Source organism: Trematomus bernacchii, unplaced genomic scaffold (genome assembly GCF_902827165.1).
Source record: "Trematomus bernacchii unplaced genomic scaffold, fTreBer1.1, whole genome shotgun sequence".
Lineage (NCBI taxonomy): Eukaryota > Metazoa > Chordata > Actinopteri > Perciformes > Nototheniidae > Trematomus > Trematomus bernacchii.
The window spans coordinates 27,434,495-27,446,219 of NW_022987720.1; the positions used below are offsets into that span (position 1 = coordinate 27,434,495).

At 39.1% G+C, this 11,725-nt stretch overlaps 1 protein-coding gene across 1 annotated transcript in view; it reads right to left on the reverse strand.

Annotated features, from left to right (window-relative positions):
* Window positions 1-3,241: 3,241 nt before the first annotated feature.
* adsl (adenylosuccinate lyase) overlaps window positions 3,242-11,725 on the reverse strand; it is a 28,892-nt gene continuing 20,408 nt past the window's right edge. The window contains exons 11-12 of the mRNA XM_034143551.1: window positions 8,792-8,896; window positions 3,242-3,487 (exon numbers count right to left, since the gene is read on the reverse strand). Of these exons, the coding sequence (XP_033999442.1) occupies window positions 3,257-3,487; window positions 8,792-8,896 (336 nt within the window). The 3' untranslated portion in view covers window positions 3,242-3,256. The remainder of the gene's footprint in view (window positions 3,488-8,791; window positions 8,897-11,725) is intronic.

The following is an 11,725-nucleotide window of genomic DNA, read 5'->3' on the forward strand; positions in this document are numbered from 1 at the left end:
GCACTCCCTTAGGATAGGTTGAGGGAAAAGAGTAGTAGGTAAGAAGTAGGGAACAGAGGTGGAGAGGCACAACGTATCTACGTACATGCACTCCCTTAGGATAGGTTGAGGGAAAAGGGTAGCAAGTAAGAAGTAAGAAACAGAGGTGGAGAGGCACACGCAGGGAGAAAGGTCCCCACTGGAACCTTAATTGGAATTGGTGAGAGGTAAGGAGGTACGCTGTGAATACGGTCTAAACACTCCCCGGTCGGAATAGGCCTCTCTGCAACCTGTTACCCTCTAATAGAACCTCGAGAGGTCAGAGAGGGGAAAGGTTTGGATAAAGAGAAAATAGAATAAATAGATTACAGAAGTAGAGAGTATGAGAAGTAGAGAGAGAATAGATTTAGAAGAATGAGAAGTAGTAATAACCTTAGTTTTAAATATAAAATCTAAGTTTTTAGGATTTAAGTGAAAGGGTAAGAACTAAAATGTATAGGTGAAGAGGCACAACGTGTCTACGTCAATGCACTCTTATTAGATTATTTTATTTTATCAACTATAAGCTTCATCAAAAAGGAAGGTCTTAAGCGTACTCTTAAAAACGGATAGGCTGTCTGCCGCCCGAACACAAACTGGAAGCTGATTCCACAAAAGTGGAGCTTGATAAGAAGGCTCTGGCTCCCATTGTACTTTTAGAGACTCTAGGAACAACCAACAACCCTGCATTCTTGGAACGCAATGCCCTAGTTGGACAGTAGGGTATAATGAGTTCTTTAAGGTAAAATGGCGCCTGCCCATTAAGGGCTTTGTAGGCGAGAAGAATCATTTAAAATTCTATCCTGTGTTCTATAGGGAGCCAGTGTAAGGCAGCCAGAACAGGAGTAATGTGGTCCCTTTTCCGAACTCTGGTTAGTACACGTGCTGCAGCATTTTGAATCAGCTGAAGCGACTTAACTGACTTCTTGGTACACCCTGATAATAAAGAGTTACAATAATCCAGCCTAGCAGTAGCAAATGCATGGACTAGTTTCTCTGCATCGTTTTGAGGCAAGATATGCCTGATTTTTGCAATGTTGCGTAGATGAAAGAAGGCGGTCCTTGAGATTGATTTTATGTGGGCGTTAAAAGATAAATCCTGATCAAATATAACACCAAGGTTCCTTACAGTCTCACTGGAGGCCAAATTAATGCCATCCATAGTTAGTATATCTTTAGATAGTTTGTTTTGTAGATTCTTTGGGCCGAGTACAATAACTTCAGTTTTAGCCGTGTTTAACATAAAAAAGTTTAAGGTCATCCACGTTTTTAAGTCCTTGAGGCAATCTTGAATTTTATTTAGATGATTGGTTTTATCAGGCTTGATGGATAAATATAGTTGAGTATCATCCGCATAACAATGAAAATGTACAGAATGATTCCTTATAATATTGCCTAACGGAAGCATATATAATGTGAACAAAATAGGTCCAAGCACTGAGCCCTGTGGCACTCCATGGCTAACTTTGGTTTGCATGGAAGATTCATCGTTGACACACACAAACTGAGAGCGTTCAGATAAAGACCTAAACCAGCCTAAAGCAGTTCCCTTTATGCCAACTAAGTGCTCTAGTCTTAAGCAATAAGATATCATGGTCGATAGTATCAAATGCAGCACTAAGATCGAGCAAGACAAGAATAGAGACAAGTCCTTTGTCTGAGGCTATTAGAAAGTCATTTGTGACTTTAACCAGAGCTGTCTCTGTGCTATGATGTGCTCTAAAGCCGGACTGAAAATCTTCAAATAAATCATTGTTTTTTAAGTAATCACAGAACTGTTTTGCGACCGCTTTCTCAAGAATCTTTGAGTGGAACGGAAGATTAGAAATAGGTCTATAGTTGGCTAAAACCTCTGGATCGAGGTTGTGCTTTTTAAGAAGCGGTTTTATCACTGCTACTTTGAATGATTGTGGAACAAAGCCTGATAATAAAGACATATTCATAATATTTAATAAAGAAGTGCTAATTAATGGAAAAACTTCCTTTAACAGCTTAGTTGGAATTGAAACACAGAAAACAAACAGAAACACAAATACCAAAGAGTGAATGAAGCGCGACCTCAGCAGCCTGCAGTCTAAGGAGAATCGTTATGAATGTTAAGTAGGGAAACAACGGATTAATAATTCACTGAAGTATTTACATTTCTTTTTATGAAGCAGGAACAAATATGACCTTTGGTACCCGGTCAATAAAGATAAAATGAAGTCATACACATAATTTATGACCACATTAATCACTGTTTGAGTTATTTCTTTAAATAAAAGCATATATTTTTCACATTCTAGTCCATTTTTATTTAAAAACCGCAGGCAGAAATGAAAACAGTATGACAGAAATGTATTGTATTTTTTATTTGAGATTCAGCGTTCACCACCAACATGATGAGGACTAGTCTTTTGGCGTGTGTGTGCGCGCGTGTGCGTGTGTGTGTTTGTGCGCACAAGCTCAATTTTGACATCCATTTTAGCCTTAAAAGGCTCCAGCAGGGGGCGCACTTCTTCAGACAGGAACCTGGTGACCTGGACGAGAAAACAGGGAAGAAATAAAGAAAGGAATAGATTATTTTACCAAATCATTGTCATACATTTTGTTAATGTTAAGCCTCAAACAGCTTTTGGGAAATATCTAGACAAGATAACTGATTCATTCAAGGTTTATTGTCATCACATATACAAAACTAGGGTGTAATTATGTAATGTATGAACTTAGATCACAGGTTCCTCAACAGATAGACAAGATAACGGTTGTCTACTTTTGGTATTTCTCTTAATAAAAACTCACTTCTTGGAAAAACAGAGAAATAATAATAAGAAATACAATTAAAATGTATTCCTGGTAAAAAAATTAAATTAAATGAATTACCAGGAATCAAGTTACAAGATGATAATGTCATATCATTTAATGGAAGGATCTTTTAAACTAAATATCTGGACTGGAGAACTCAGAACTCAGATTTTTGGATTTTTTCATAACTTTAACCGTTTTGACCGCCCTGTAACCATATCATTTCTTAAAATCTAATTATAATACCATTAATAATAATAAATGTATTTTGTAAGCGCTTCTACAGGTGCTCAAAGTCGCTTTACAGAGGAAGTAAAAAAGGACAACAAATAAAAATAATAAAAGTCACATTAAAATCGAGCAATAAAACAACAATCACACATTAAAAGCCAGTTTGAAGAGGTGAGTTTTTGTACGTTTTTTGAAGGTGGTGAGGTCATTAATACAGAGATATTCAACATAACCAATGCTGAGAGCTCTTAAATAAAGACAGGGGGGCTGTCAGTGTTCTATGGGGGGCGCGTCCGATGAAGGTCTTGGGGTCCAGGACTGAGTCCAGGTGCCCAAGGATGGGGGCGAAGTAAGGGTCTTTCTGGACTCTGGCCAGCAGGTCGTTGTCCCCACCCTCCTGTTTGACCACAGCCGCCGCCTCCTGGGACAGAACACGGATCTTCTCGTGGCAATCCTGAAGGAGGACAGAGTTTTATTTTAAAGGGGACCTATCATGCAAAATGCACTTTTGTACGTCTTTTATACATGAATATGTGTCCCCGGTGTTCTAGGGAACTCACCAAGTGTCAGAAAACACAACCCTCTCTATTTTCCTCCATACCCAAATCTCTAAAAAAGGGGCTGCAACGGATCTGATAAAAACTGATCCAGATTTGAACACTGTCCTGACGTCAGGACAGTGGCGCTACGGCTATTGGGCCAACTCCACCAATCAGGAGGAGACAGCCACGGCCATTGCCGTTCGAAAGCGCTGGAGACGCTGTAGTACATATGCCAGGCCTGTAGGTGGTGCTGTTCTCACAGAATCTGCCCTTGCAAAAACAGAGCTAAAAAATGTCAAATAGGCTACATGCACAGTCACTTCCGCATTGTGCGTAGTACTGCCCAACTGTTTCCGGTACAACAACAACAATGGCGACGTTCTACACCCGGTGTCTACAAGAGCTCCCGAAATTGAAAATTAGCGATGTTCATCGCATTTGCAGGACGACTAAAGCGCAGCCAGCAAACTCGATAAAGGCTTCAAATGATATGCTGCGTCATATATACACAACTATGAAGGTAAGAAGGTAACTGGAGTAACAGGTACTAACCAGCTAGCTTATGCTACAGGTTACGCTACCGTCAGCTGTCAAAAGCTAGGTAACGCCAGAGCCCTATAGTAGAACTACTATTATACTACTACTACTACTACTACTACTATAGTAGACTACTATAGGGCTCTGGGTAACGCTATGTACTGTTTCTGGTGTTAATTCTTTAAAACATTAGCCATTTTACTCAAAAATACTATCGTTTAATAGCCTTATAGCCTAGCCAACTAAAGGTTGTCTTGTTGTTAGCCACACTGCATAATGGTATCAGCTTTTGTAAAGCAATGTTGCCATAGATGTTTTGACGTGAGTATAGATCTAACGCTGTTGCTCTGTTTTTCTTCATTCAGTGTCCAATAAAGACAGGCTGACAGGGCAGGTCAGCGTGAGAGCCTTGTGCTACAGGTCAATGAGGAAGAGCGAGACAGCACACAGTTTGAGTGTAGGCAGGCAGCATTGACACTGTGTTCCCCCCTGTTTATTGAGTTTCAGTTCAGTTAAGCATTAGTTTACCTTAAGGGAATCTCAACAGTGTCCTACTTCTCCCTGCTTTATCACAGCTGATTGGTCAGATATTATTACATTGATTATGGATGTGTAAGTTTGGGGGTTCAAATATATAGTCAAAACTGCTTTAATACAATTTTCAAGGCATCTTAGTTTCCAAAGAAGGTTCATTGTGGTATTGTAGGGTTAGAGGGTAACACTAAGCATTCAGGAATACATGCTTCTTCTAGGATAATGGGTCAGTAAAAATAACTAATAATTCTACTCATAACCTCCTGGCTCATTTACCACAAGTGAGGTTACTAATCACTAGTATTTCTTCTCTCTTTTTTAGATAACGCTTCGTGATTCATCACCAGTGGTGCTCACGTGTTGCAGGAACTGTTTTGTGCAATCACACAGTAGCATTGCTGTTCCAAACGGCACACTACACCGAACTGAACATGCCAGTTGTGCCGCCTGTGCATAGCTGTACTGAATCGGAACAGCAATGGCACAAGCCGCGAACAATGGTAATTTCAATAAGGTTCAAATACTTCTTTCACAGAGTTTTTGTTTTAAAGTGACTCAACTAACAGTAATTGTCTTTTCCTTAAGGGTGTGAAGCCAGGGCCCATCAACTCCATGGTCTTCACCAAGCCTGTACCAAATAGGATGGTGCAGACTGGAGTAAGGTAATTTTAGCTGAAAAATTGCGTTTCCTGTGTTTTTTTTAATTCATAATGCTATTCTGGTGCTGTATTCCTTACCTTTATTGTCACATTAATGTGCTATATTGTCTTTGCCATTCTTTGTAGGAGTGGATTCTACAGAGGCATGGTGGGGCCATTACCAGATCCCTGCCTGTTCAGAGTTACGGAGGCATACTCAGCATTCAGCATTGAAGACAGACCGCTTGTGACCACAATGAACATGAGACCTGACAAGCCCCTTGTGGAAAGTGCCTTCGGGATGGTGCAGGAGGGCAGTGTTCTGTCTTATCAGATGCCTGCTTTGACGTCTCGGTACACCACACTTCACACTGACACACCACCAACACCCCACTTGCCCACATGTTTTTGATATATATTGTTTGTCACATTTCATATGTAAATAAATATACAATTGTATTTAAAAAGACAATAAAGTGAAGTGATTTTTTGTAATTAATAGTAAATCATTGCATTTGTAAGAAATCAACACATTGTAATTTGCAATTTACCATTTATTCAAACAAAACACTAGTGTGTGTTAGGCAACACGGGATTACAGTGTGCTCACCCAGCTTAATCACAGCTACCTGCACAGGTGTCATCATCTTGTCTTATTTCACCCATTTCTTGACCAGTGCTTTGTTCTGATAGTTTGACAGCATACATGCTACTGCAAACAGTTGGTTGATGTTGTAGGCATGGGACAGGAGGATGACACCATCAAAAAGCTTGTTCTCTTTTATCCTCCTAATGACACGCTCCACATGAACCCTCAGTCTGGCAATGGCCTGTGTCTCCCTCACCTGATAGGCTGGCATTTGCTTCTGCTGTGACAGAAAAGGTGGGCAGTACACCTTGCATTTGCAGCAATCGCTGATCAGGAAGCCCTTATCTACCATCACTGCCATGTTTTCAGTCAACAACGCAGCTATTCCAGATTGTTTGAAAATCTCCTTGTCGCTGACAGAACCACCATACAGACTGGAAACAAATGTCACTGCGCCATTTAGCCTACACAAAAGCAATGAAATGTCGGAGAAACATTTTCCCTTCAGTTTGTGTTTAGATTGTGTGTTAAAAGAAACGTAGCCTACCGTTGATGGATGTGCGTGTGTAACCACTTCTTCATTCCTCTTGGCAGCTGATATCGCTCTTGTAACACGAACCATTTTATGAATTGAAGGCTCAATCAAAGACCAGAAGGCCATCAGGTGGTTATAGCTCGGGAATCTGTTCACAAAAGACACATGTCAGTCATTAATTGACAGTAAATACAATCGTGTTAACTGTAACACATGGGCTAATGTTTTCCTCTTGTTTGCTATAATACATTACAATTCAAACTGATTAAGAAGGCACTTGGTGCAGGTATAGTAATCTACAGCAGTAAAATGTAACAACTACATTAAAGCAGCAGTAATAATAATCTAAAACATACAGGGAACATTTTACACACAATGACTACTTTTACTCTTCATTCTTAAGTGTGCAACTGGGGGAAACGCAGTGGATATTGACATACTTTTACTTTGGTAAGGTTTTGAAGATTTCCACTTGTAGTAAAGTATTATCAGTATGTTGTTAGTATTAGTATGTTTTAGTCCACCACATTTAGTTAACCTTCATAGTTTCTACTAGTTACTTTTTATATATGAAAACACATGATTTATGATTCTACATGTTCAGTTCAGGAGTATTTTAAAACCATAGTATTTGTACTTATACTTCAGTTAAGTTGACAAAAAACACACTGGACGCTGCACTAGGTCAGAAACCAGAGGAGACTGAACTCCACCACAGACGGACCACTTTTGGTCAAAATGTCCTCTCCGTTAACACAGGGGTATCTCCTCTTGCACTTTATCTAGCACTTTTATCTTCTCTTGCACTTTATATGTCGTAGCTGCTATATTGTACTGCCATGTGGTAAATACTTGTGTGTGCTGCTCTTGCTCTTTTGCACTTTTTGCATATCATGTATTTTGTTTTTACCATGTTTGTAAAATGTAATTTTCTTAAATGTTTAATGTGAGGGACTGCGGATGGAAACTAGCTCAAAGCTAAATCTGGCACTGTTACGCTTGATACATTTTAATGTTGTAAGTGTTCATTACTGTGCATTGTCCCTGCCAAATAAACGATTAAATAAATAAAATATCCCAACACTGCATGCATATAGTCAGCGGTCACACGGCAGGTAAACAGGATTCTTTATAAGCTAACCCATCTCAAAAACTTGGATAGAATTGAGACAAAACATTACCTGGTATAGAATCGGATGTTGTCGTCGGAGCCAGCAAACCGCTGTAAGCAAAACTCTCGCTGGACTCTTAACTCCTGCAGTTGCTTCTGCAGATCCTCCACTGTTTTGGAGTTGTCTTCTGTAGCTTGAGAGGACATGTCCAGTGAAGCTGGTTCAGGGGTTGAGCAGTAATCATGGTCACGGACATCGATGTGCTCTTCCTGCTCCTCCCGAGAGACTTGTTCAGTGGGCCGCTCCCTTCTCTCCCAAACACTAGCCCGCTGTGTTTGAGCAGTAAAGTGATTCCACTCAAACAGAGTTGGTACAGCACCTTTCACAAGCCTCCTACGGCCATCAAGGGTTTTTGGCTCTATTAGTTGATCCGTAGCGAAGTGACGACTGCAGACCTTGGAGTGAGAGGATATTGTAAAGTTATCGCGCCGTATTTTTACCAGCCACTGTCTTCGCAGCTCGAGTTCGGTCGGAAAGCCATGGAAACTTAGGACGCCGTTGAATTTAGCTGACGCCGTACAAAGTGGGACACAGCAGTGCTCGGAGTAGTTATTCACTTGTCTTTGCAAATGTTCCGTTTTGAAAATCTTCCGTCGACTCATATTTAAACCATAGATTTAAACAGTAAAACCTTTGTGGACGATCTCCCGCTCAGCTACGCAGACCGGAAGTAAACCGGAAGCAGCAGAGCAGTATTACGGCTAAGGCGGAAGTACGTCTCAGACCCTAGTGCATGTAGCCTATTGAGCAAAATGAGGCATGGCTAAAATGCATGATCTGTTTGCTATTTTGAGAAAAAAAAAAGTATAAATATGCCTTATATAGGTATGGTCCTACACTATATTATTCAAATATAGCATGATAGGTCCACTTTAAGTTTAGTAACGTCAACTTTTGTCCACACATATCCAATCCATCTGTTGAACCTTTTGCCTTGTATTACTGCAACTTATATATATCAATATTCCAACTACTTGTATATTGACTATTCTGCACAATTTCTATTATATATTTTATTTTATTTACTTGCACTATTATCGGTGTTATTGTTGTTGCACTGTTTGAGGAGCCTGGGACCTAAGATTTTAATTGTCATAACTACACTGTAGCTATGCACACATGACAATAAAAGCCTTGAACTTAGTGAAAGTGGAAACTAATATGAATATATACTTTATGGCAGATTTTCGAACATGAATGAAGTGCAGCACCTGTCTGTTTCCTCCGGCCTTCACCATGGCCATGATGATGTTCTCTGTGGCCATGAAGGGCAGCTCGTGGCGGATGTGCCTCTCGATGACTTTGGGGTAGACCACCTGTGAAGTTCTGCAGAGTGCTGAGGATGATGTCCGCCGTCAGGAAGGACTCGGGCAGGGAGATCCTCCTGCACATGAGCAAGAAGGAAACTGTTACGAAAAATCTCACTCGTCACCAGCTTGAGCTTCAATCTCAGGATCCATGTATTTATCCTCTCAAGAATGGAAGTAGTCATCACATACAGAGCATCAACTAGTTCCTGAACAGTGTCCTTCACATGCTGATATACAAGAGAGGGAGTTACACAGTCACAAGATGGAGGAATACCGGTTCAAAGCAGTGTAAAATGTTTAGTTCAGATTAGCTAAGGCCCACGTCAGAAATGATCATGCTTGTCATATGTCTATCTCCATAGAGGCTGAATCATCATGTTAATCACATAGCTATCGTATGCCTAAAAACAGTCGTGACGCTCTTGGTAAAATATTCGATAAATAACGTGCTATTACGTAACTACCACTATGGTTTTTGCACTACTAAATGCTAAACACTGTTAATATTTACATTAATTGTGTGTATATATATATATATATATATATATATATATATATATATATATATATATATATATATATATATATATATACATATACAATCATACTATCTAAACGAGGGGAATCTTCCAAAAAAACATGCAGGCACGGGGCCAGAGGAGCATTTTCCCATCAGTGAGACAATCAGCCAGCGTCGATACACAGCGCCACTGCTGGTCAGGGCACTTTGAGAAAAAGGGAATGACATCTTCACTACAAAAACTCGAAATCTTGCCAAGTATGTTTGTCTAGTATCTAGTCATAATATGTCTTTACACCTGATATAAAATAACTTCAGAAGTAACACTGCAGCGAGATATCGGCTCTTGTTTTTAGACAATGCATCATCATGTTAAGTCAAAAAAATCTTATTTTGAGTTGTATCTCAGATGAGACACTTATCTTTTTACATATTTATTAGAAAATCACCAACATCAGAAAACAGAAAACTTTTGAGCATTTGCGACTTATATTGTAACACAACATTTCCTGATTCTGATCAAATATAGTTCAAAATAAGTTCTCCCAGCTAATTAAAAGATCTGATTTATCTAAATAACCCTTCTTATTTGGCAGATTGTTGTACTTATTTCAAGTGAAAACAGATTGTTTTCAATATTGTTTAACTTGTTTTTAGAGCAGCATGTTTTCCAGTGTTTAATGTGCAGGTAGGATTTTATTTTGAAGTGCCATGCTTTTTGGTTGAGTGAGTTTTTGCAAAGCCCTTCAAAATAAAAGCCCCCTCCATGTATCTTATAGTGGGTTCTCACCATGCATTATGTCATTGGGAAACTTTTTTTTCTTTTCTCTTGCTAACAAAACCTTTCCTGCTCACCCTCCGTTCCCCTTCTCTCTTCCCCTTCCTCTATTGTACGAGCCAGCTGACAGGTGGAGAGGGAGGCCAGACCTTTCCTGGTATTCACTGTCTATGAATATCTGAATACATGTCACATTTGAAAGATGAACACATGTTTAAGGCTGGGAAGCACCAACAAGGATGACGTTTTTTTTTTACTCCTACTTTTCATTAGGTTGCAACACACTAGCTAGAATTTGAGAACGATTAAATGTTAAACTTGAATTGAGTCTTTAATCTTAATTAAGGCGTAGTTTAATTATGTTGCACCAAAACTTTAAACTCCAATTTTACACTTGAGGGGGTACAACTCAATAAAGTGGGTTTACTAATCAGATTAGTTTGTAATTGTGCGGAGCTCTGGTGAATTTTTAATTCTGGATTCACTGATTTTAAACTTAAACTCTGATTAGAACTAATGTTAGATTAAATCAATCCTTGTTGGATTGCAGGGATACGTTTAAAGTAATATTAGAAATTACATATATGCATGAGTGATTGATATGTGGATAAGTTGCTCATATATGGTTCCAGTTTGAAGGTGATTAATGACTAAATGTCAGAACACTGTGCAGAGGGAAGGATAGCTGAATGGTGCCACCGTGTGTTAGTATACATTTATTGCAGTATTGTCCACTTTTATACACTTTACATGCAACTACCACTTTGTATTTAAAGCTTTGTCAATTAATCTGCAACTAGTTTAACACATTTTTCAAGCAATTACTATTTGGAAGGATTCTCTGCCTTTTGTGCGTAATTTGAGCAAATTAAATCACGAGGTCCAAAACATTTGATGAAATCCTGATGAGTTTTAATATGATTATTTTTGTTTCTTACTTTTCTTTTATCTAAAGGGGCAAACAATGAATTAGGGAACTGTAAAAAAATTAAAAGAAATAGTAGAAAGATAATGCGTTCTTCACAATTCCCATATGTATAATCTGAGAATGGCTAGACGGCACTAAAAGGAAAGGTATGTAAACACTTGAGACAACATATAACATAACATTTTGTTACAGTAAAGGTTATAATGCAGCTTTTCTTTAGAAATTCAAATATACAGATAACAAACAACATATAAAGATCAATATGTTGACAAATCTTTATTGCACGTTCTTACTTTAAAGGTGGGGTAGGTAAGTTTGAGAAACCGGCTCGAGATACACTTTTTGTTATATTCCATGGAATGCTCTTAACATCCCGATAGCAATGAATATCTGAAGTGCTTTGACAAAAAATCCATTAAAAAAATGTCATCTGTGGAAGCCGTAGCGCTGTAAAAAGTACGACCAATCATTTGAGCCGGCCCGGCTAAAATAACTGGATGGCCTACCTGCCTGTCAGCCTTCCATCTGTGCACAAACTTATCTCGTGCCCTCATTGGTCATGTGCACGTTCGTGTGTGTTGGAGGAGGGGCTCTGTAAGGAAGTGGCAG